The 27,831-nt window shown below is 35.8% G+C and overlaps 1 protein-coding gene across 1 annotated transcript in view; it reads right to left on the bottom strand.

Moving 5' to 3' along the window:
• The window catches only part of LAMA2 (laminin subunit alpha 2), a 606,143-nt gene that overhangs the window by 394,691 nt on the left and 183,621 nt on the right, over nucleotides 1-27,831 (bottom strand). Inside the window, exon 4 of the mRNA XM_060283517.2 lies at nucleotides 4,391-4,633. Within this exon, the coding sequence (XP_060139500.2) occupies nucleotides 4,391-4,633 (243 nt within the window). The remainder of the gene's footprint in view (nucleotides 1-4,390; nucleotides 4,634-27,831) is intronic.

Below are 27,831 nucleotides of genomic sequence, written 5' to 3'. Positions count from 1 at the left end.
AAATATATAAAAACATTTATGTAAAGCCATATGACAGCTATCAGGAAGATAAAAAATCAACTTCTCAATATCAAGGAGAAGACTGATGTCTATAGAGATAATTAGTGTATTGTGACAGCTTTTGTCCTGTGGACATTTCCCTGTTCAGAAGACATGGCTCAGAGACTGAGCAGTGCTTTGACAGTCTTACTGTACTAGGAGGACAAAAGTTGGATTCCGGAACTTGTATGGGTGAGACTTAGGTAAATTCCACACACTTCAGTTTGGACTTCAAAGACAGGAAGCCTAGAATGGGGATAAACTAGAATTAAATCAGCTGTCATGGGAGTTCAGCACAGCTTTGAGGCATCTAAGTATCCCAGAAATTGGATTAAGATGATCCATATTGCCATTGCCTGGCAGAAGCATCAGAAAATCCTCATAAGGTAAAGATAATTTCTTAGGCCTAAATTATTTCTACACACAGTTTTTCAAATACAACTTCTGATATGCAAAAATAATCAAGAATGTGAGGATACGATACAGCATAGGAAAGAATCGGCAAATGAAACAGAAATAAAATATATTCACAAAGGCCAGATATTAGAATTATAAAATGAGAACTCAAATAATTGTTACTTTATGCTCAAGGAGATAAAAATAGAATATTGAAAATTTGAATATAATTTTATTATTAAAAATTCAATAGGTATATAAAAATTTGATATAAAACTAGATACCAAACTATTTTAAATGAACCAAAGATAAATTCTAGAACTGAAAAATATAATAAATGAAATTAAGAATCTTATGATTGGTTTCAATAGTAGTTTTTACATAGCTGAAGAGAGACATCGTGAACTCAAAGTAAGCAAGAAGAAAATATCTAGAATGAAGGACAGAAAGCCAAAAGGATGACTATAAATAAAAGAGAGTGTAAGATGCATAGTGTATACTGTGAGAAGTTCTAAATTATTCTAAATCATATTTATAGAAGAGAGATAATGGGGAAGAAGCAATATTTGGAGAGTTAGTGGCTGAATTAGTTCTTGAACTGATGAAAGACATCACTCTGCAGATATACCAACCAAATAAATCCCAATCTAGAAAATAGAAAGCTATCATCTACAGCAACACTGCCCAATAGAAGTTTAGGCAATGATAGAAATGATCTATTCTGTGCAATCCAGTGTGGTAGCTGCTAGTCACATGTGGCTATTGAGCACTTGAAGTGTGGCTGTGCAACTGAGAAACTGAATTTTAATTTCATTTGAATTAATTGAAATATAAATTTAATAACCACATATGTCTAATAAAGATTGTAATGGGCAGTGCAGATCTGGAGCATCATAGTAAAACTAGTGAAAAACAAAGATAAAAATCTTTAAAGAAATAAAAGACTTTACAAAGGACAATTATTAAATAGTTACCTTTTCCACATAAACAATGGAAACCAGAAGACAATAAAATATGCCAAAAAACAATAAGAAACCTACAATTCTATACCCAATAAAAATATCCTTCAACAATGGAGGTGAAGTCTTGTTATATGTCTAGTTTAAGTCATAGGGCATTTTAGAGATGAATTTGCATATTGCCTTTGAAACTTTTGAGATACTAAGAAGCTTTTGTTTCTGTTTCCCTGTACTCTGAGAATTCATCTTCTCAATGTGGCTCCTTTGGCTCACCCAGATGGACGTTACCACTTTCTGTACACACTTCTGCTGTGGCATTTATACTATCATTTTGCATTTACTGGTTTACATATTTGGTTTTTACTTGAATGTCACTTCTCTGGGAAGTTCTGAACATACGCACCTAGTAATTAGATTTCAGATGGTACTCAAAAGTGAATCATTTTAAAACTGAAATTTAATAAGATTTATTTCATAGTCACTTGTCTGGGAAATATTGGAGACAAGCATCCAAAAATTATTCCCACATGTTATATTGTAGTTGATATCCAAAACTATTACTTTAGAACTGAAAGATGCCTTAGGACAATTTATATATAAAACTAATTCATGTATTAAAGAAATTCAAACTCAGAGATTAAGTGACCTGCCCAACATCCCACAAAAACAAGAGCCAGAAGCAGAGCCCAGTCTTCCAGTCCCATGTACATTCTTCTATATCATGATATCTCAGGATTAAGAATCTTTCTACTTTAATGGATCCAGCATATCTATCTCTGTATCTCTTCTAAACCATTATTTGAGTTTAGCTATTACCAACTTTTTAAAAAAAATCGACTTCCAGTCTTCAGTCTGAAAGAAACACTAACCTAGGAGTCAGGGGACCTGGATTCTTATCTCAGCTTTGTCACCAGTGGATCTGGGAGTCTTGGGAGATTATCACCTACCTTTGCTGGACCTGTTCATTCCAAAAAGTAATACGTTTCACAGCATAATATATAAAATGAAGCAGATATTCTAGGAGAGGTCTGAATTTAATTCATATTCTTAAATATTATCATTCTACATCAAATATTTTGAATTTACTTTCTGTTCCTCACCTCATCCACTTTGCAATGAGAGAAAAATAGACTTAAAAAAGCATGTCACAGAGAAAGTTGAATAAGTTGTTCTTAAAAGTCACCATCAATGATTAGTTTTTAGTGAATGTCTAATACAGCATAGCCAGTTAAACACAAACAAATAGAATGTGTGTTTGTTCCATGTTGGCAAGTTGACACGGTCTAAAGGATGGAGAACCACCATCATTGTAGGGAGAGCATGCTTCAGGGATATACATGTAACTTGTATGTTACACATCTATCTGGGTACATTTTACATTGTTCAACAAATTTCTGAATTAGACCATTTTTTTAAAGGTAAAGAATAGCTTTATAAATATTAGATAATTATTGGTTCTGGGTAAACACTGGATCCAGGAGAAAAATAATACAAATTCAACTCAAATACAGTCTCTCTGCACTCCTCCGTACTCCCATATCCTCAGGCCAATCTGGCCAGGACTTTGGACGCCTCTGGGCACAAAGCAGGTTGAACAGCTGTTTGACTCACTGCTTTTGACTCCTTGTCATTTGGCAGATTGGAATCTCTGCTGAGAGCACCATTTGGATTTCTTTTCGCCCAAACTGATATTTTTGAACATGAAATTGAAATATAGTGAGGCACTGGTATACATTCATAGAATAATAGTGCCAAAAGAGAGTGTGATAGATTTATGTCAAAACTCTAACTTGCCCCCAGAAGTGTTTAAAGAGATAACCCTAGATTGGTGGAGGTGGGCATGATAGTGTATGAATATGGATTTTCTGAAACTGTGAATATAAAAAATGATACCAGCTTTAGGTGTGTGAACTGGTGAGAAGAGAATATCAGACATGAATATAAATAGAGATGTATACAAACAGGTAGGAAAAAAAGAGCTAGGCCGTATATACTGAAGGGAGACTGATTAGGGAAATATAACTAGAGAATCCAAAAAAAGTCACTAAGTCTAGGTTTGGGTATTTGAGAGAAGGCTACTAATACTACGACTACGACTACCAACAAAAACAACAATCTCAAATAGTTGTTATTATTATTATAACAAGAGCAACAAAAATAGTTAATGCTTACAAAGCAATAGTGTATATGTCTGTCAGCACTGTTCTAACGTTTTAAACATAATAATTCATTTAATCTTCTTGATAATCATAAGAAATAAGAACTATTGTTATTGTTTCCAATTTATGGGAGATGAAACTAAGGCACAGAGAATTTAAGTCACTGATTCAAGATCACACAGCTGGTAGAGGTGAAGTCATGGTTTGACCCTGTGGCTGAAAAGCAATGAATGAATCTAAAATCTTACCCATACAAAAAAAAATGCTACGGAGAAATTGAACGCTTTTGAATTAAGCATATAATAAGCAAAGCCTGAGCAAAGGAAAGGAACCCCACTGCAGCACTATGTGGTGACAGCAGAAAAACATACAAAAACTGACAAAATTTCCTTCTCTTTAGGTCCTTCAGGTGAATTATATTTCTTCCCAAATTTACCTCTTTTGTCCCCACCTTCAGACCAGAGTACACACAGATCTAGGCCTTCTTTTAAGGTCTCAATCCTCCTCCAATTATTAGCAAACCACAGTGTTAGAAAAGTCTCTTTATATTTAAAATTAAAGTCTCTTTATATTTAAAATTAATCACTGACTTTCCAACTTAAGCCCATTTCCTCTTCTCTGATCTTTATTGGAAATGGGAGATAACACACTAGAGGAAGGCAGTTAAAATTCTAATCACTTTCAGTTTTTCCCTTTTATTTAATAAGTTATTTAAAATGTACTTCTGCTAAATCCTATTTTAAAATCTCCCTGACATTATGACTGATATATTCTAGTTTTTATGACAGGCCTATTTTGGCACCTTAAATGTACTGAGGGTGAGTTTTCTCATCTTACCTCTCCGTTTTCTAAGGGGTGTATCTTGGAATAAAATGAAGTGCAGATGACCTCATCGTCTTTGGCGTATGATGGTGGTCCAGTGCGGGGATGAATATTGTAGAGTGTTAGGCACTCTGTGTCCGTCACAGCATGATACTGCCAGGGCTTATAATCAACATCATCAAGTGAGCGTTCCAAAATCCAGTTTCCAGGCCGAGGGGAATTAGCTGCTTTCACAATCACATACGCAATCTGGAACACCTGGGGAAGAGTGACAACAACAACATGTAACTCTGAATTCCAAAGTGTTCTCACTATTACATATCAAATATAAGGCCTACCTAAGGCTACAATAGATTTTATTCAGATATTATTCCATAACCCTATGATATTCTCTAAAAATATTTTTACTGTTACATATTCATATTTCATACCTTATGGCTAAGATGAGATGTTCCATTTTGTGGATTTTAGTTCTCTAATAACTCATTAACATCATTTCACGTAATTTTTGAAGTTCTATTATAATCACAATCAGTTAAAACATTTATTACATACCAATTTACTCACCTTACTCTGTTGGAAATTATAATATATGAGTTAGAAATTCCATGTGTGGATAGTGCTTGATAGATTAGAAAACAGTTACTTATGTCACCTAATCCTCAGACAAGTACCATCCGTTACTGTGGTATAGCAAAAACAACATAGTGATTCAGAGGCACAATCTTGTATTCAAATTGTGGTCCCAGAATTTCTGTGACCTCGGGCAGATTATTTTACTTTGTCAACTCCTAGTTCCCTTATCTGCAAATTAGGGTCAATAATAAGTACATTAAGTACACTACTGAGAGACAATTTAGATTAAATGAGATAATGTATGCAAAATACCTAGCAAAAGGCTTGGCTATAAATACTCAATAAATGTCATTTCCTTTACATCCCCAAATAGAAAATAACGGGGAGGAAATTCTAGTACATGCAGACAACTGTTGGAAACTGGAACATATTCAATGAAGGGTTTCTGTACCTTCTGTATAAGAGGTAAACATGTGTTAAAGAAAAGGAAAATAAAGGCATCAAGTGACCGTAAATCAACACAGTGACAATTGAGGGAAATATGGCAATCCTCTACGTTCAAATCTACATAATATTTGAAGAGGTAAAAAATAAATATTCTGGATATTTTGCGATGGTCCATATGTGTCTTTACCAATTCAATCCAAAAGAACAATGCACAAACATTACCGAATGACATTTATTTGCAATGTCCTGGGTAGAAAGGTAGATACAAACTAGTTTAAGTTATTGTCCCACCATCTATGAATTGATAATATATTGTAATAATGAGATATATAATGAGTACACTAATAATAAAGCAGTGGTATATCTTCTTTTTAGTAAATTCAGTGAGGTACAAGGAGCTTGTCAACCCTAAGCTCTGGGTAATTGGGGTCATTGAAAGGATACAACTGGAGGACAAATCTGCTAAAATGTGATTAAGGGTCTGCTTAGAAGGGAGCTTGAAAGGAATGTTCTGAAAATAAACCTTACTTGCTACATAGTTTTGACATGAGACTTTCAGGAATACATCTACACTGTCTATGGTACACTTTAAGGGACTTAATTTAAAAATATGAAAGGTTGATATATAAGACGTAAGACAGGAGACCTTCAAGATGGCAGAGGAGTAAGACATGGAGATCACCTTCCTCCCCACAAATACATCAGAAATACGTCTACATGTGGAACAACTCCTACAGAACACCTACTCAACGCTGGCAGAAGACCTCAGACTTCCCAAAAGGCAAGAAACTCCCCACGTACCTGGGTAGGGCAAAAGAGAAAAGAAAAAAAAGAGACAAAAGAATAGAGATGGGACCTGAACCTCAGGGAGGGAGCTGTGAAGGAGGAAAAGTTTCCACACACTAGGAAACCCCTTCACCGGCAGAGACGGTGGGTGGCGGGGCGGGGTGGGTTGCTTCGGAGCCACAATGGAGAGCGCAGCTACAGGGGTGCAGAGGGCAAAGCGGAGAGATTCCCGCACAGAGGATCAGTGGCGACCAGCACTCACCAGCCTGAGAGGCTTGTCTGCTCACCCGCCAGGATGGATGGGGGCTGGGAGCTGAGGCTTGGGCTTCGGAGATCAGATCCCAGGAGAGGACTGGGGTTGGCTGCGTGAACACAGCCTGAAGGGGGCTAGTGCGCCACAGCTAGCTGGGACAGGAAGAAGTCTGGAACTGCCTAAGAGACCATTGTTTCGGGGTGCACGAGGAGACTGGATTGAGAGTACCGCCAAAACGAGCTCGAGACGGGCGCGAGCCACGGCTATCAGCACAGACACCAGAGCTGGGAATGAAATGCTAAGGCTGCTGCTGCAGCCACCAAGAAGCCTGTGTGCAAGTACAAGTCACTATCCACAACTCCCCTCCTGGGAGCCTGTGCAGCCCGCTACTGCCAGGGTCCCGGGATCCAGGGACAACTTCCCCGGGAGAACACACGGCATGCCTCACGCTGTTGCAACGTCATGCCGACATCTGCTACCGTAGGCTCGCCCCGCACTCTGCACCCTTCCCTCCCCCCAGCCTGAGTGAGCTAGAGCCCCCGAATCAGCTGCTCTTTTAACCCCCTCCTGTCTGGGCAGAAACAGATGCCCTCAGGTGACCTACATGCAGAGGTGGGGCCAAATCCAAAGCTGAACCCCAGGAGCTGTGAAAACAAAGAAGAGAAAGGGAAATTTCTCCCAGCAGCCTCAGGAGCAGCTGATTAAATCTCCACAATCAACTTGATGTACCCTGCAACTGTGGAATACCTGAACAGACAACGAATCATCCCAAAATTGAGGCAGTTGCCTTTGAGAGCAACTGTAGACTTGGGGCTTGCTATATGCGACAGACTGGTTTCTGGTTTTATGTTTATCTTAGTTTAGTATTTAGAGTTTATTATCACTGGTAGATTTGTTTACTGATTTGGTTGCTCTCTTCCTTTTGTTTTTTAATGTATAGATATATATATTTATATATATTTTCCTTTTTCTCTTTTTGTGAATGTGTATGTGTATGCTTCTTTGTGTGACTTTGTCTGTATAATTTGCTTTTACCATTTGTCCTAGGGTTCTGCCTGTCCTTTGTTTTGTTTTGTTTTGTTTTGTATAGTTTTTAGTGCTTGTTATCATTGGGGGATTTGCTTTTTGGTTTGGTTGCTCTCTTCTTTCTTTTTTTTTTAATTACATTTTAATTTTTAATAATTAAAAAAAATCCTTTTAATTCTTTTTCTTTTATTTTCTCCCTTCCTTCCTTCCTTCCTCCCTCCTTCCCTCCATCTCTCTCTCTCTCTCTCTTTCTTTCTTTCTTTCTTTCTTCTCCCTTTTCTTCTGTGCCATGTGGCTGACAGGGTCCTGGTGCTCCAGCCAGGTGTCTCTGAGGTGGGAGAGCTGAGGTCAGGACATGAGTCCACCTGAGACCTCCCAGCTCCATGTAATATCAAATGGCAAAAGCGCTCCCAGACATCTGCATCTCAACACTAAGACCCAGCTCTGGGCTTCCCTGGTGGTGCAGTGGTTAAGAATCCACCTGCCAATGCAGGGGACACAGGTTCGAGATCTGGTCCGGGAAGATCCCCCATGCTGAGGAGCAACTAAGCCGATGTGCCACAACTAATGAGCCTGTGCTCTAGAGCCCGCAAGCCACAACTACTGAGCCTGCGTGCCAAAACTACTGGAGCCCGTGTGCCTAGAGTCCATGCTCTGCAACAAGAGAAGCCACCACAATGAGAAGACCATGCACTACAATGAAGAGTAGCCCCCTCTCTCCACAACTAGAGAAAGCCCGAACGTAGCAATGAAGACCCAATGTAGCCAAAAATAAATAAAATAAAAATAAATTTAAAAAAAAAAGACCCAGCTCCACTCAATGACCCATAAGTGACAGTGCTGGACACCCTATGCCAAACAACTAGAAAGGCAGGAACACAACCCCACCCATTGGCAGAGAGGCTGCTAAAATCATAATAAGATCACAAACACCCCAAAACAAAACACCGGGCGCAGTCCTGCCCACCAGAAAGACAAGACACAGCCTCATCCACAAGAACAAAGGCACTAGTCCCCTCTACTAGGAAGCCTACAAACCCACTGAACCAACCTTAGCCACTGAGGGCAGACACCAAAAACAGTGGGAACTACAGACCTGCATCCTGCAAAAAGGAGACATCAAACATAGTAAGTTAAGCAAAATGAGAAGACAGAGAAACAAACAGAAGAAGGAGCAAGGTAAAAACCCACCAGACCAAACTAATGAAAAGGAAATAGGCAGTCTACCTGAAAAAGAATTCAGAATAATGATAGTAAACATGATCCAAAATATTGGAAATAGAATGGAGAAAATACAAGAAACGTTTAACAAGGATCTAGAAGAACTAAAGAGCAAACAAACAATGATGAACAACATAATAAATGAAATTAAAAATGCTCTAGAAGGAATCAATAGCAGAATAACTGAGGCAGAAGAACAGATAAGTGACCTGGAAGACAAAATAGTGGAAATAACTACTGCAGAGCAGAATAAAGCAAAAAGAATGAAAAGAATTGGGGACAGTGGTAGAGACCTCTGGGACAACACTAAACCCACCAACATTCGAATTATAGGGGTCCCAGAGAAGAAGAGAAAAAGAAAGGGACTGAGAAAATATTTGAAGAGATTATAGTTGAAAACATCCCTAATATGGAAAAGGAAATAGTCAATCAAGTCCAGGAAGCACAGAGACCCCATACAGGACAAATCCAAGGAGAAACACGCCAATACACATAGTAATCAACCTATTAAAAATTAAATACAAAGAAAAAATATTAAAAGCAGCAAGGCAAAAGCAACAAATAACATACAACGGAATCCCCATAAGGTTAACAGCTGATCATTCAACAGAAACTCTGCAAGCCAGAAGGGAGTGGCAGGACATATTTAAAGCAATGAAAGGGAAAAGCCTACAACCAAGATTACTCTACCCAGCAAGGATCTCATTCAGATTCGACGGAGAAATTAAAACCTTTAAAGACAAGAAAAAGCTAAGAGAATTCAGTACCACCAAACCAGCTTTATAACCAATGCTAAAGGAACTACTCTAGGCAGGAAAGCACAAGAAAAGAAAAAGACCTACAAAAACAAACTTAAAACAATAGAATTCAACACTCAAATCAATAGAATTAAAAATAAAAAAGAAGTAACAACTGACACTGCAGAAATACAAAGGATCATGAGAAATTACTACAAGCAACTATATGCCAATAAAATGGACAACCTGGAACAAATGGACAAATTCTTAGAAAAGCACAACCTTCCAAAACTGAACCAGGAAGAAATAGAAAATATCAACAGACCAATCACAAACACTGAAATTGACATTTTGATTAAAAATCTTCCCAGAAACAAAAGCCCAGGACCAGATGGCTTCACAGGTGAATTCTATCAAACATTTAGAGAAGAGCTAACACCTATCTATCTGAAACACTTCCAAAATATAGCAGAGGGAGAAACACTCCCAAACTCATTCTATGAGGCCACCATCACCCTGATACGAAAACCAGGCAAAGATGTCACAAAGAAAGAAAACTACACCCCAATATCACTGATGATCATAGATGCAAAAATCCTCAACAAAATACTAGCAAACAGATTCCAACAGCACAATAAAAGAATCAAGCCCCACGATCAAGTAGGGTTTATCCCAGGAATGCAAGGATTCTTCAATATATGCAAATCAATCAATGTGATACATCATATTAATAACTTAAAGGAGAAAAACCGTATGATCATCTCAATAGATGCAGAAAAAGCTTTTGACAAAATTCAACACCCATTTATGATAAAAAACCTGCAGAAAGTAGGCATAGAGGGAACTTACTTCAAAAAAATAAAGGCCACATATGACAAACCCACAGCCAACATCGTTCTCAATGGTGAAAAACTGAAACCATTTCCTCAAAGATAGGCACAAAACAAGGTTGTCCACTCTCACCACTATTATTCACCATAGTTTTGGAAATTTTAGCCACAGCACTCAGAGAAAAAAAAGAAATAAAAGGAATCCAAATCAGAAAAGAAGAAGTAAAGCTGTCACTGTTTGCAGATGACATGATACTACACATAGAGAATCCTAAAGATGCTACAAGAAAACTACTTGAGCTAATCAATGAATTTGGTAAAGTAGCAGGATACAAAATTAATGCACAGAAATCTCTTGTATTCCTATACACTAATGACAAAAAATCTGAAAGAGATGTTAAGGAAACACTCCATTTTACCACTGAAACACAAAGAATAAAATACGTAGGAATAAACCTACGTAAGGAGATAAAAGACCTGTATGCAGAAAACTATAAGACACTGATGAAAGTAATTAAAGATGATAGAAAGAGATGGAGATATATACCATGTTCTTTGATTGGAAGAATCAACATGACTATACTACCCAAAGCAATCTACAGATTCAATGCAATCCTTATCAAACTACCAATGGCATTTTTCACAGAACCAGAACAAAAAATTTCACAATTTGTATGGAAACACAAAAGCCCCTAATAGCCAAAGAAATCTTGAGAGAAGAAATAGAGCTGGAGGAATCAGGTTCCCGGACTTCAGACTATACTACAAAGCTACAGTAATCAAGTCAGTATGGTACTGGCACAAAAACAGAAATATAGATAAATGGAACAGGATAGAAATCTCAGAGATAAACCCACGCACATATGGTCACCTTACTTTTGATGAAGGAGGCAAGAAGATACAATGGAGAAAAGACAGCCTCTTCAATAAGTGGTGCTGGGAAAACTGGACAGCTACATGTAGAAGAATGAAATTAGAACACTTCCTAACACCATACACAAAAGCAAACTCAAAATGGATTAAAGACCTAAATGTAAGGCCAGACACTATAAAAGTCTTAGAGGAAAACATAGGCAAAACATTCTATGACATAAATCACAGCAAGATCTTTTTTGACCCACCTCCTAGAGAAATGGAAATAAACAAAAATAAACAAATGGGACCTAATGAAATTTAAAAGCTTCTGCACAGCAAAGGACACCATAAACAAGACAAAAAGACAACCCTCAGAATGGGAGAAAATATTTGCAAATGAAGCAACTGACAAAGGATTAATCTCCAAAATTTATAAGCAGCTCATGCAGCTCAATATCAAAAAAACAAACAACCCAATCCAAAAATGGGCAGAAGACCTAAATAGACATTTCTCCAAAAAAGATATACAGACTGCCAACAAACACATGAAAGAATGCTCAACATCACTAATCATTAGAGAAATGCAAATCAAAACTACAAGGAGGTATCACCTCACACCAGTCAGCATGGCCATCATCAAAAAATCTAGAAACAATAAATGCTGGAAAGGGTGTGGAGAAAAGGGAACCCTCTTGCACTGTTGGTGGGAATGTAAAGTGATACAGCCACTATGGAGAACAGTATGGAGGTTCCTTAAAAAACTAAAAATAGAACTACCATATGACCCAGTAATCCCACTACTGGGGATATATCCTGAGAAAACCATAATTCAAAAAGAGTCATGTACCACAATGTTCATTGGAGCTCTATTTACAATAGCCAGGACATGGAAGCAACCTAAGTGTCCATCGACAGATGAATGGATAAAGATGTGGCACATATATACAATGGAATATTACTCAGCCATAAAAAAAAATGAAATTGAGTTATTTGTAGTCAGGTGGATGGACCTGGAGACTGTCATACAGAGTGAAGTAAGTCAGAAAGAGAATAATAAATACCATATGGAATCTAAAAGAAAAAATAGTTATGAAAAACCTAGTGGCAGAACAGAAATAAAACTGCAGACGTAGAGAATGGACTTGAGAACACAGGGAGGGGGAAGGGTAAGCTGGGATGAAGTGAGAGAGTGGCATGGACATATAAATACTACCAAATGTAAAATAGATAGCTAGTGGGAAGTAGCCACCTAGCACATGGAGATCAGGTCACTGCTTTGTGACCACCTAGAGGGGTGAGAGAGGGGGAGTGGGAGGGAGATACAAGAAGGAGGAGATATGGAGATATATGTATATGTATAGCTGATCACTTTGTTATAAACCAGAAACTAACACACCATTGTAAGGCAATTATATTCCAATAAAGATGTTTAAAAAAAACATAAGACAGGTGGCTCTGATGCTGGTCTTTTGAGATCTTTAGTAGGATGTGAGCATTTCTATCTGTGTGCACTACGGGGAGAATCACGAGCCATCATATGACTGAAAGTACGGATGGTATTTGCATCTTAGGCACAGTTGTGGAAATACTGGTAATTAAAATACTGAAATACTTCTGTAGTTGGTAAATCACTGCTGCCCAAGCCTTCCAAATGCCTCCTCTCTCCTGAGATCATCTGGTTAACCTTGGGATAGCAAGGAATAGCCAAGACATCGTCTCTGATTAGTCTGGGCTTTGACCAATTCTAGTTTATTGACTAACACTCCAGGTGGGAAATATTAGGAATTTATATTTCCAAACATATATAGATAAGTGTAATTGCAGATATACACACATATATGCCTATGTGTCTATAACTATTGGAATACACTTAGACATTTTGGGGAAGGGTAGATATGGACATCTTAAAGCTGTGACCAATGGGGTTTGGCAATCAAGAGTCAAAGAGATAAGAAGAGCTTTTAAATTTCATCTAATAACCTGCTATATTAATTGCATTAATATAAATGTCTTGGTTTTTAATAGAATTATTTTTAAAATAAAGAAGTATTTTTAAAAGTATTGAAGAAAGGACAAGAGTAGGAGTAAAATGGAATACACTCTAGCAATCATAATCTAAAGTATTTGCTACTTCTGCATTTTTTAGGTGTTATTCATAAGGAATTATTTCTCTTAGACACTCTGTATTCAATAACTCATACACATGGAACCTCTTTAAAAAGGAATTCACTGAAGGTCAAACCTATTGATTAATCTGATAGAACAGAGAGATATTTGATCCTATTAAAAATCTGAAATACCCTGTTCCTAATTTCTGGTAATCTTAAATTATTCGTGACAGTCTATAAAATGATAAAGAATATGAATAAATAAATTGTGAGCTCCTAAAGGGCAGAGATGCTACAATCCTTATTATACCTTATTATAATTCTTTTGAAATAGTGTGCATTCAATATTTATTAGTTTTAACTGAATAACCAAAATCATTGCAACATGCTTCCATGTTACTTCTACTAGCTTAACACTTTCTTTTCTGTTTGTTAGAGCCTGAATTTCAGTCAACCAGCATATTTTGTCACTTGTAGGAACTAAGACATACATTGCTTGTAATGTTCGTCCTATTACATCTCTATGAGTTGAAAAAATTTCTTAAACTCTTTTACCCTCTGTTTCCCAGGGTTTCTTTTCCAAAGTCAAAACCATGGAAAGATAATGAATATAAAATACTGTGTGGTCTTTGGAAAAAAACAATCTATATAAATATTGTAAATTAGCAAATTTCTATCCAGAAAAAAGAATGCACAGGTATTTTCTTAGTGGAAAACAAAAAGAGAAATATCAAAGCATAATTAGAGATCACAAGTACAAATAAGAAAAATAAAGATACACTGATGTATGGATAAAGTACTTTGTTTAGAAACAACTCAGCAAGCAAATATAGGAAAAGGCCAAATTGTCTTGGAACTACAACATGGATTTATGACTTAGGAGTTTCTGTGCTGGCTCTGGAATAATAGATGAAATCCATGAAAAGAAGTTATACTAGAAACCACACAGACTCTTTCTATAATTCAACATAACAGCCTACATTAAGTGACATGGAAAAGCAGTCATTGCCTTTAAGAATATGTCACTCCATTTCAAAACAATATCCTTCTTTCATTTATCTTCTATGGATTCTTTCACATTTCATGCAAAATTAATTAAATTAGTTAGCATGTAGTATTTTGAATAAACTTTTAAAATGTGGTAGACAGCATTATTGGAAAACACAATGAATAGAAGTATTCTTTGAAGGCGTCAGGCAAAGACTGTGAAAATTCTAATAGTGATTTTCTAAGTATGCCAAAATTTTAATGACTTGAATAGAATAATTCTCTAACATACTCATGCTACTTTTATTAACTCTGTCTTGTGTTTTCAGTAAAAAGGCTCTTCAAAATCAGTAGTTATAAAACCTTATTTCCAGATAGAAAAAAACTCAATCTGTATGGGGTGCAACAAGGAAAGCAAATACCTCATTATAAGTACAAAAATGCTATGATGGCTAGGCTTTTATAAACCGTAGATATCAATACACAATACCCAAATTTTTGGAGGGCACGTTTTACAAACTTGGCAACTAAAAAAAAATCCCAAATAATTTTTGAAATAATACCAAATGTTTGACATTTTACTGTAACAAAGAGAACTTTCTATTTCATATTCCATTTGTGCATCACCTAATAAGATATCATGTAATTATAATCATATGTCACTGATGTAGCATTAAATTAGATGTTCCTAGAGTATTAAGAACCTGATCTCACTTAGGGTGGAAATGAAGAATACAGTCTTTCTGAAGAATCCTTGTCCCAAAGTAACAAGTAACATGCAATGACCATCATACACACTGATGCTTTCTCATCTTTTTCACATTATAGGAGAAGACCTCACAGCCTGAAGTGAACAGCCTAGGAACTTTGGCCACTGTCCTAGGACAGGATATACATTAGCTCACCTGTAATCCATGTGGGTAAGTCTGACCTCCAGAACCAATTTCTAGCGCATGCATTGCTGGGTCTGAATTTTTGAAAAATATTCTCTGCTATGACTCTCAGGAACCTACTTTATCCCAGTTCTTTTGTCCTCAGAAGAATCATGGATCTAGGAAAATGCTACCAAAGAGTATTGTGTTTTGGAGATTTTAGTGAGACTTTTGAGTGTCACTGGCACACAGTTAAGAGAGCCAGGCCAAAGTAGGACTCCTTAATGATGTAACAAGGACAGAGGACCTGCGTTTCCTATAGGCTGATCCCCCATGAAAGCCATAAAACTATTAATGAAGGCCACTCTCTGTGGAAGATGGTACTTCAACTTTCTCATAGAGAAAGTTTGTCAAGAGAAAAACACATGGCCATCTAACTTCTGCCCACTGATATGCTCTGCCTCCCTCCCCCCGTTGCTATCTGTCTGTGAACTTCCTATAGCAAATAGTTGTCCACATAACAAAATTGCTTAGTTGTGAAAGAGGCTTTGCAATATGCTACTACCTGCTCTTGCCAATGTTATGGATTTAAACATTTCCACAAGCTGTGATGTCATCTCTAATATGTTTTGAACACTCCTGTGTATTCTTAGTTCTAGTATATGTTTGTCAAATACTCTTATTTATTCATATAGGTATGTTGGCTTTCAGAAAGCAATGAGAGTTATACAATATCACCTGAAAGGATCCTTGGAATCATGAGTTTCAAGCTTAGTACCCACTAGAATAATCGGGGAAGCCTTACAGAAATGTGTGCATGTCTCTGTGTTTGAGTTGATAGATGGAGTTCATGTGTTACATAATCTTTCACCTGAGATCTAAAAAGAGGATAAATAAATAAATAAGAAACCAATAACAACAAAGATAAGAGCATGAGGAGGGTTCAGTATTTTTCTGGAAGGTCAATGAGAGTCAGCTGAGGAGGGAGAGCAGAGATCATGGCCTAAAGTACTCAGTACTTGCCCTGGGTCAAGTCCAGCAGAAACTCACAAAGGCAAGTCTGACCAGAAGCAGGGATGAGAAGCGGGGCTGAATGTAGGAAATTCATCGAAATTCTGAGTTTAATAGAGGCTTCACTCAAAGATGCGCCCACCCAACCACATGTAACCAAATTCTTACTCCCCAGCAAAAATTTCTGAGCAATCACAGAAAACAAGTGGCTCATTATAATCTTAAAACTTATCTGAATAGATTATTACACAGATTTTGAAAATATTATTACTGGACTTATTGGATCAAGTTCCAACAACAGAAGCTTTTAAATGATGCTTTAAACTTAAAAAAATTAACCTATAAATAACTCTAATCATTACTTTTTGAGTCAGTTTTATGCCCCTTGTAAATTTACACTTACTTCAATAAACCTAGAATAATGTGGTGGCGGGTCCAGAAGGATAGCTCCTTGCCTGCCTGTGCTTTCAGACAAATTCATTTACAATGATTTCAAAGACGGAAATGATTTGAGATTGTCACTCAGTTATAATGTGCAGCCCATTTATTCTCCTCCCCCCAAGTGTACACTACAACTGCTGAGTGTGAATTTAGTGAGTTGCAGGTAAGCAAATGTGCCATTTCACCTCAGGGTAAGTGGCTCCCGAGTCGCCAGAGGAACAGAAACACTCTGCCCTCAATTAAAACAGATTTTTTATACTCACATTAAACTCATGTAAAGTTTATACATTTGAAAATGAATTAATCTACCACTCCAGAATTTCTAAGAAATAATAATCTACCTGGATGACTAATAATCCTTTGAAGATAAAACGTTCAATTATTTGTTGAAAGTTTTTTTTAAGGGTTTTTATCAATGTCTAACTACTCATGGGCAAGTATTTGAAGGACTGCTCCACCTCACTATGCAAGGAAGAAAATCTCAACTTCTAGTTCTGAAAAGTAACAAGAGTTACTTTTTCTGCTCTAAGTTAATACATAAATTTAAAGCAATTTAATTTCTTATTAAAATGTTAGGTTTATTTTCCCCCTAAAGCTGCACAAGTTGATTATAAAGTTGATTTGGAAAAATGAATGAGAAAGAATAGCCAAGAGAACCTGAAATGAAAGAACAACAGATGCAGGGATGTATTATTAAATGAAAAATAATCAACGTCGAGAATATTCAGCTATACTGGATGCTGCTGTTTACTAAGAGGGCCTTTTTTGAAATGATGGATCTGTGGTGGGACTAATGGTCATCATGGCCACTAACGTCCCCAAAAGAGAGAACACAGCACCATCTATAAACACAGCACCACCTATGATTAATCGTGCCAGAAAAGTGAACCCAAATCAGAGTGGATCTCTACATTTTTAACTATCAGTTTACAGGAAATGAGGTATCCAAGGAGCATGAAAACAGCACCACAGGAATACAATTAGCAAAATCCAGAATGTGAGAACCTTTACTAGACAAACCATATCGCTTCTTCCAAAAATAAATTGCAAGAAAATAAAAAATAATGAGGTTATAGATTAAGAAAGCTTAAGAGATATCAAATAAATGCAGTATGTAACTTCAGCTGTTCAAAAAATTCAATCAGCTGTTTAAAAAATTTGGAGGTAAATGTGATGAATTTTGATACTGACTGAATATTTGCTAGTATTAAACAAGTAGTAGTAATAGTATTAATTTTTAGGTGTGACAATGCTTTTGTTTACAAAAGAGCTGTATCCTTCAGAGATACATACTGAATTACAGAGGAAGTAATATGCATGGAATTTGCCTCCAAATAATTTGGTGGGTGGGGTGGGGTATGATAAATGTAGAATTGAAACAAGAAGGGACACAAGTTAATTCTTACAGGTGGGTGTTGGTTACATGTGGGTCTAGGGTATTCTTCTCCATACTTCTGTGTATGTTGGGAAATTTTCATAATGAGAATTTTTAGAAAGATTACTAATACATCTCATTTTGATAAACAAATGATTCTCTTTTACATAATGATTTTTTTTTTTTTTTCTTTTTTGCGGTACGCGGGCCTCTCACCGCTGTGGCCTCTCCCGTTGCAGAGCACAGGCTCCGGACGCGCAGGCTCAGCGGCCATGGCTCACGGGCCCAGCCGCTCCGCGGCATGTAGGATCCTCCCAGACCGGGTCACGAACCCGTGTCCCCTGCATCTGCAGGCGGACTCTCAACCACTGCGCCACCAGGGAAGCCCTACATAATGATTTTAACACTATTGGTAATTCAGTGCTTGCTCTTAAAAAGCAAATATTTAATGCATTTTCTTTATTATCTTGATACATGGTTAACTCTGCTTCATGCTGCGAAGACATTGCATTCTGAGCTCAAGAAATATATCTTAATTCTTTCAAATTAATTATCAACTCTAAAGGGCATTGCTTGTCCAAAATTTTAGTCCCATCTTAAGAAAACTAGGAACACGAATAAATGGAATCCAAAATGCAATGAGTAAGGTCCTCCCTCAGCTTATTAATGCATTTAGTACTCTATGCTTCATTAAATTGCTATCATTTTTAACAATGTTAGCTGCAGGTAAAATTCAGAAAAGCATTTTCCTTTTCTTTAGCACTGCCCTTGACATCTGTTCTCTCCTCACATATTTCTCTCTTATCTGAAACAATCTATGGTTTCAAAACATTGACCTGCCTCCTGTGAATGAGCCATTGGCACAGCATGGCTTTCACACCAGCTACTGTTAAAAGAGCAGGTAGGCTGAGTCCCCCACAGAACATGACAGTCCTTTCAATGAAGCCATCACAGAGGACAATATTGGTGTGAATCACAGACAATCAGAAATGTGACGGTTTAAAGCTTGCGTTCTAAAAATTATCCACCCTGGAGAAATACCCAGGATTGCCTTTGTTTTTGTGCTTCTATAGTGATCAGGGTAAGAAGAACCTATACCTTCTCAAATTTATGACATTGCAGACATGAATGAATCACTCTAGTTCAAAGCATTTGGGGAATAATAGCAAAGATTTGTAGTGATGAGAAGAGTTAGAAATATAATGTTAACAGTGGAGAATAACAAATCAAAGACAGATGAAACTTTCTGATCTTGGTTCATGAATTCTTTCAACAGATCAGAGCCACTTAACACTTATTCAATTTTAGCCATTACAAATGAAATAGCATCAGCTATTTTCATGCTTATATATTGCTCCACTTCCTTGTCCGTCTCTAGGGACTTTCTTAAGAGTAGTTTGTATCCTCTTTTGTTTATTACCTTAATACCTCCTCTCTACTTAACCCTCTGCAGTGCATGCAACACTCACCACCCTACCTGAATCACTTTCAGAAGAGTTACAGCAACCCATTTGGAAAATTCATGGTTTTTTCCTCCATCCTCATCTTCTTTGAGATCTCCGCAGCTTTTGACTATACTGTTCCCCCCGCCCCCATATGAAACTCTCTTTATCTTTGGAAAAATGATATTTATTTATAATTCAGGGATTTTTTTTTAAAAAGAGAAACATGTTTTCCTAATATGGCTTTTTACTTAAAATGGAAGGTAAACAACAGGAGAGAAGGGAGTGAAGACAAAAGGAATATTCAGAAGAGAGCACTGTGTGGGGTACGCCTGCTGTGGGTCTTTTTAATTCGAATTTCTTTAACAAAGGTGTGCCCCAATGTTCTATGTCCTAATAATCTTTTCTTGGGGAAAGCAGCATTTTATTTAGTGCTTAGTTTTTGCCAGGCACTTCAGCATGAGAAGTTTGTTTCTGTTAACAAGAACCCTATGAGATAGGTAGGTAGGAACTGATTAGAAATTGATATGAGAGAGTTACCCTAATTTGTGTGGTAGAAAGAATAATAGCTCCTCAAAAATGTCTATATCTTAATCCTTGGAACCTTTGAATACATTCTCTTATATGTCAAAAGGGATTTTGCAGATATGATTTAGTTAAAGACCTTGAGATGGAATGATAATTCTGGATTGTATGAAGGGGTCCAATATAATCACAAGGATCCTTAAAAATAGAAGAGGGAAGCAAAAGAGGAGGCCAGAGAGATGGAACATGAGAAAGCTTCAACCCATTTCTGGCTTTGAAGATGGAAGAAAAGGCCAAAAGCCAAGGAACACAGGTAATCTCCAGAAGTTGGAAAAATCAAGGAAATGAATTCCCCTCAAGAAACTTCAGAAGGGAATGCAACCTTGCCCACAGCTGGATTTAGGCCAGTGAGGCTCATGTCAGACTTCTAACCTATTAAAATGTAAGATAATAAATTTGTGTTGCTTTAAGCCACTAAATCTGTGGTAATCTGTTACGATAGCAATGGAAAACTAGTACACTAGGTAACTTGTTCCACTTCACATGACTAGTAAATTATGGAGCAAGTCTATAGATCCAGTTTTGTTTAATTTTGCTTTCTGCATAATACCTTCCATGTCTATGACTACTTCAACTAACTCCTTTATACAGATATGTCCCATAACTCAATTTCTAACCTAACCACATTCTCACGTCCCATTTTATATTTCAAGCTAACAACTGAACATCTCTATGAAAATTTAATTTTTCTTTGTAAAAAATTAATTTTGCCCTCGTTTTACCACCAAAACTGATACAAGTTACTAGCAGTAGAAACTGTAGAATACTCTATAGATGTTTTTTAATGTCTTACACATAATTATCAATTATTTTTTAAAATTCAATGGACTAGGTGATCAAAAATGGAATGCCACCTCTGAAACAATTTAAGGAACCTCAGAAGTAATTTCTATAAGCACCTAAAGTGTGAACCTACCTAGCCACCATTCAACATTAATAAATACAGGTGACACATCCTTCATCATTTCTAATTTCCTTGGGAATTTCTACCAAGGTAACAATCTTAAATATGTCTAAATCACATATTCTTCCTCTGAAATGAAAATCTGCAAAAAAGAGAATTCTGACAAGGTTTGTCAAGCTGGCCTTTACCCCAAATTTTAAAGAGGTGACTTCACTTGCCAGTGAAGTGTGAAGAGTGTAAATGAAATGAAAAATGAGAAAACTGCAGAGCCTGATATCATTCTGGCTAAGATTTTAAAATAAGGATAGGAGATGGCACTCATATAACTGTATAGACATTTTCTAAAGACTGAGTGCCAACAGTTATGACAAATATGCCTGAAAGGTGACCATTTCAAGAGGACATAGGATAAAGTTCTTACAAAACCACCCTACAAGTTCTTTGTTCTTTGTATTCTGCCTAGATTTCTCCTGATTTTTTTATGAGTTCAAAACACACCAAATCATCATAGAACTTTGGTGATGTCAAGTCAAAAATGATTTATGAAGTGCTGAGCTGGATTTCTGAAGCTCCAAAAGAATCCATGGCACACAGATAACACTTAAGGAATTTTACTGTCTCCTTTATGCTGCCTTCACAAAATTGTGTTTTACTCTGTCAGCAAGTTTGACTGCTCGTGGATTTTCCAAACCTCTCCATGCAGGACTAATTAATTGGTTGCACCAAAGCAAAAGTTTTTTTTTAAACCCTCACCCTTAGAGGAAAATCAAGGCTAATCAAATTAGGACTCAGCACAGCAAAGGGGGAGAAAAGCTTAAAAATTGACTTAGAAAACAATTTTCTGACACTGAAATTCACCCAGTTAAGCAGGTTATGAACATCATGAAAAGTCATGGTTATAGTTGTCCTGAAAAAGAGCAAATAAATGTTTTTGGACATTTTCTGTAGTACTACATGTCCTGCTGTGAACATTCTATCAGCCCTGAACATAATTAATTTATGTAAAAGCCTTCACTAGAAAAACCCTACACACATTTCCATTTAAATTATTACAAAATGTCATTGTACTCTGATTCTGAAATTGCTATCCAAGAGAACATTTGATCACAATGTCTAGAAACAAATTGTAAAGAACAATATATCTTTGGGAAACATAAGTAGTACTTCATCAATATGGGATCAAGCTCTAACTCATTTATGATACCCAAGGCATAAAACAGAATCCATAGGGCTTCTTGAACAGTTTAATTGACTACAATTACTCAACATCAAATAATAAAGCCGCAAAATCATCAAGAGTAAAATCCGACACTATAAACTGAATCTGTCTAAACAGCAGAGAATGGATGACAGCAGAACATCCACACAACTCTACCATAAGCATATATGGAGGGATAGTTGTGAACAGAAACACTATAAACAACACTTTAATGAAGTGCTTCATTACTAAGCCAAGATTCTGTTAAACCTAAACATACGGTGGATCGTTGCAAAATAACTGCAGCTACTAGTAAAGCGCTATGAAAGGTATGAAGGATGAAAGCTTAACTTTTTCTTATTCCAGGCTTCATGTCTGCAGTGGGCATAAATATGGTATTACAAATAGTGACCATGAAAAGCAAGTAGTAAATAAAGTCACTTATTGAAAGTAGACTTTACCACATTTTGTGTGAAGGAGACCTTTTTTCCACTGCTTGCCTGTTCAGTAAAATACATTACCAAGTATCATCACAGACAGAAGTGAAGAATAGCCGTGTGACTATTAACATTTTTTAGTCTAATCCTTTTTGTGTCTATGTCACTTTAAAATTATAGTACAAACCAAAAGAAGGTCATGATTTGAATTGTAGATGTTCTTGACATGAACAACATTTTAGACATATATCAAGTGCTTAAAGAACACAACATACTGGAATAACTTCAGATTCATTTTTCCAGACTAAACATAAATGAAATTATTTAAATATGAACAGAATAAATTTAAATGTCTATATTCTCGGTAATCTATTTAGGGAGGTTTAAAAGAATATATTCTAATGGGAATTGGAACAACTCCTTGATTAAGAAGGATGGGAAAGACAGTTATACCTGCAGTCAAATTCGCTTGAGCTAGTGTTACTCTCACCCTTTTGTTCCAAGATTCCTATTATGGATTCTAAAATTCTGTACTCCTGTACATATTTTAAAGGCTCACATAGTAATATATTAATTAGTTCATTTATTCTCCAAATATTATTGAACAACAGATTATTTATTGTGCCAGTCCTTAACATAAGTGTTGAAATATAGCAGTGAGGATAATAAAATTGCTCTTTCATGGAGATTATATTCTAGAAAAACAGACAATACACCAGTAGTCTGCTGGAGCCAGCTTGCACTGACTTTCAAAAGCCAGTTTTGGCAAGGATGTGGAGAAAAGAGAATACTTGTACTCTGTTGGTGGAAATGTAAATTGGCACAGCCATTAAGAAAAACAACATGGAGGTTCCTCAAAAAATTAAAAATAGATCTAGCTTATGATCTAGCAATTCCACTTCTGGGTGTACACCCAAAGGAACTGAAAATAGGATATCGAAGAGATATATACTCTCCCATGTTTATTGCAGAATTATTCACAATAGTCAAGACACAGAAATAACCTAAGTGCCCATCAATGAATAAATGCATAAAAAAGAGGTGATGTATATATATATATATATATATATATATATATAAAATACATACAATGGAATATTATTTCACCATGAGAAAGAAGGACGTCCTGCCATTTGCAACAACATGGATGACCTTGAGCACATATATTATGCTAAGTTAGAAAAATCATACGGAGAAAGACAAGTACTATATGATATCACTTATATGTAGAATCTAAAAAAGCCAAACTGGTTACAACAGAGAGTAAAATGGTGGTTACTAGGGGATGGGGAGGAAGGAAATAGGACAGATGTGGTTTCAGGGTACAAAATTGCAACGAGTGGCAAATATGACCTAGAGATCTAATGCACAGTATAGTGAACACAGATAATATAGTATTATAATCATAAAACTTGCAAAGAGACTAGAACTAATTATTCCAACCATTAAAAATAAATGATAGCTATTAATATGATATAGATATTAATTATTGCTATAATGGCAATCATATTACATTATATAAATGTATCAAATTAACATGTACATATCAAATTTATACAATGTTGTATATCAAATATATTTCAATTTTTTAAAAAGCCAATTGTGTTTATCTCTTCCCAATTCCTTGTTCAGTGACATCATGTTGGTAGCTTGAAATCAGTCCTGATAACGAATATTTACACCACGGAAATTGGCTAACACTATAAATCAGGACTTTTCTTTCACCCCCAGAGAATCAACTGTTAAACATCTGTCAGGACTCCACTGCATCAGACAAGACAAATGAATAAATAATGCAATTTTAGGTAGGGGTTTCTATAATAGATGGTAATCAGGGAAGAATTTTTATTTGAGCAGAGACTTCAGTGACATGACAGAGGAAGCCACGTCAAGATCTGGGGAAAGAACATTTAAGTCAAAGGAAATAGCAAATGTAAAGGGCCTGTTGTAGGAATGAACTTGGTTCATCTCAAGAAGGCCAATGTGGCTAGAATAAAACAGCAGCTACAGATTGTTGTCAGCTATGATTTTGGAGAAGCACACAAGGGCCTGGTCTTGCAGGTTCTACAGGATGTGGCAAGAAGTGTGGATTTTGGCTTCTGTATGTTAGGAAATCATTGTAGAATTTTAAGCAATGAGGTGATAGATCCAACATATTTTTTAAAGAGTACTGTGGCTGCTGTTTGGTGAGTAGGTTACGAATAGGGGATGGGAAATCAGAGAGACTAGACAGGGAGCTATGCTAGTAATCTAGATGAGAGATGGTGGCTTAGATTAGGGTTGTAATGGAGCAGATAAGAAGTTGCCAAATTCAGGATACATTTTGTAGGTCGAGTTTTCAGAACTTGGATAAGGGGTATGAAGGGAAAAGAATAATCAAATATAATTCCCAAGGTTTTTGTTTGTGTTTATCTATTTGCCTGGAAAACTGAATTAAGAGTAGTACTATTACTGAGAAGGTACATGTTTGGATAAAGTAAATCATCAAGACCTCTCTTTTGAACTACAAAATATGTGATGCTTCATTAGACATTCAAGTGGAGTTGCTGGTTGAGAGACAGAGGCAGGGTAGTGTTAAATGGGCTATTGCCACTTGGGAAAGTTTCATAACCTTTCAGTGCCTCATCTTTTTCCATCTGGACAATGGGAATAATAGTACATTTCCATCATAAAGTTGTGAGGATTATAAAACATAATACAAATAAAGTGCTACAGCACTGTCCAGCCCATATTATACACTCATTAAATATTAGTTAGCAATGCTTTCATCCATTTCCTAGCTGATACATAGGCTCTAAATTGTTATACTTTTTAGATAACCTTGAAAGGCAAAGAAACTTGCATATAGAGTTGGCAAAAAAAATCTAGATCTATTTTAAAACTTTTAACTGAGACAGAGACACAGAGCCAAAGAGAAATTAGATTAGTCAATAAATATCTTCAAAGTGGAAGCCAAGTCTACCTTAGCCTTTACTCCTATCTATCCTTATAATTCACATGCCAATAGGCATTTGGGTTTTGGTTGTTTCTGTTTTGTTTTGTCTTGCTTTGGTTTTACTATCGTAATGAACAGAAAATGAAGAAAAGGGGTTGTAAATAATGCAATGGCAGAATACATTTTAAAATTTATTTTATTATTGAGATTTATTACTTGTTTTGAAAGGTCATATTATTTGCTCCAATGATATTGCAGGTAGCATAAAGTTTATGGTTTTCCTAAGATCTGGCTAGGTGTTCTGTCTCACTTACATCACCCTTGCTTTCCAGGGAGTCCACAACTTCTAGGAGGTCTGGAAGCAGGAACATAGTCTATGAGACCATGTATTTGCAATTTAATTTTTAAATAGCTAAATTTCAAAGACTACATAATTATATGAGGAAGATGTTCATAATATAATATCCATTTGACAAAACACAGTTGAAAAGAAGATAAAACTTTATGTACAGTATGCTACCAATTTAAAATTCATATGTATTTGTGTGTGCACATATGCATTGGTGTGTGTGTGTAGAAGTAAAAGGAAATAAAACCAAATGTTATTGCTATTAACTAATTTTTATAATTCAATAGAGCAGAATATATATCAAAAAGTTAGTTCATGAGGAAAAAAAATCTGTAAATATAGCTATGCTTCCTATGAAACCTAGGTAAAAAAAATCCCAAGATGTATAAGGGAGAAACAATCAATAGGAAAGTACCCATGGAAAAAAGAAAATGTTTCAAGAATAAAAGTTTAAAGTACTAATTTTAAACCATACTGGATTGAGAGATTGGGACTGACATATACACACTACTGTATATAAAATATATAACTAAAAAGAACCTACTGTATAGCACAGGGAATTCACTCAATACTCTGTAATGGCCTATCTGGAAAAGAATCTAAAAAAAGAGTAGATATATGTCTATGTATAACTGATTCACTTTGCTGTACACCTGAAACTAACACAACATTGTAAATCAACTATACTCCAATAAAAATAAAAAATATATATACTGGAAATAGTAAAATGAAATGATTTTAAAGATATAAAGGAAAAGATGTTTGATGAAGTGTACTTTTATATGAGCATGTAGTTCACAAATTAATTAGGAATTCAAAGTTTTAATGAAAATCAAAAGAATTAAAGATAGTCAATACAGTCAGTATTCAGATAGGGAATAAAAATTATTCCTAGGAAATTGACAATATAGCCTAAATTAGAAAGGACTGTATATGAGTCCTAGTTTTTACAATTTACAGTATCATCTACTTCAAGTTTGTTCCCAAAACAGAATCCCCACATTACATAATCAATAGATACAAGTGTTTCTTGTTGAAACTGAACTCTTTTGGAAACTTGAAAGTAGGCATCTACTAGAGAAGTCACATTATATCCTAACTTTATTGGGTGTTTAAAAGACTTAGATTACTGAAAACATGTGTTAAGACTAAGAGACTGGATTAGCAATTTATGTTATTCTGGAGCAAGGAATAATTTATATAATCATATTATAAAGGAGTGATATAATATAATTAGAAAGTAATGTCATAGCAACACAAAGAAGAAAGTTCAGAGACAAGAAGATTCAGCAAAGCTATCCATTTATTCAACAGCTATTTATTGGGCACCTATTATGTCAGTCACCAGAATCCACTGATGCTAGAAAAGTAATGAAAATCTGTAAAGGAATTACCAAGAACTCTTACATATTTCTACATCTAAATAGTATCATATGCAATTACAGCTTTTAATTCATACAGTATAAATTTTATTTCAAGTATAAAATATTATTTTGTCAAAGGTATCATCATGTTTTTAGAACTATTTTGATTGAGATATATGACTTTAAAAAACCCCAGCTATTTGACATACAGACTCAGCAAGTTTATAATAAATCATTGTTTCCTATCAAGTTGTTTTAGCACCTTAACCTTCATTTTCTACATTTGACAATGATATTAAAAAGCATGTAATTTTTTGTGTTTAAAAAAATTCTACTTATTTTCTATATGTTCAGAAATGCTTCTTTTGTAAAATTTAGAGTATGGAACTCTATTTAATGTCTATAAGTACTAAGAATTTTAAAAGCTATGTTGATATGTAAATACTCAGGCAGGCTTTCATTGTGATTACTGGAGAGAAGTTTAAAAGCCCTTCCTTAGGAAAATCAATGAATAACACTAAAAATGAAGAAATAAGGATTTAAACTTCTGGAAATCATTTTAACCAAATTGGATTAATGATAATTTTTCTCAAATCTTCTAGCACAGTGTTTAGTTTATTGCAATTGTAACTGCCCGAAGAATTTTCTTATAGAGGCCCACAAATTCTGCATGATTCCTTAAAAGAAACGTACTTAAACTGAGCAATGAATAGCATT

This window comes from Globicephala melas, chromosome 14, assembly GCF_963455315.2.
Source record: "Globicephala melas chromosome 14, mGloMel1.2, whole genome shotgun sequence".
Classification (NCBI taxonomy): Eukaryota; Metazoa; Chordata; class Mammalia; order Artiodactyla; family Delphinidae; genus Globicephala; species Globicephala melas.
This window is presented reverse-complemented; position numbering and strand designations above follow the sequence as displayed.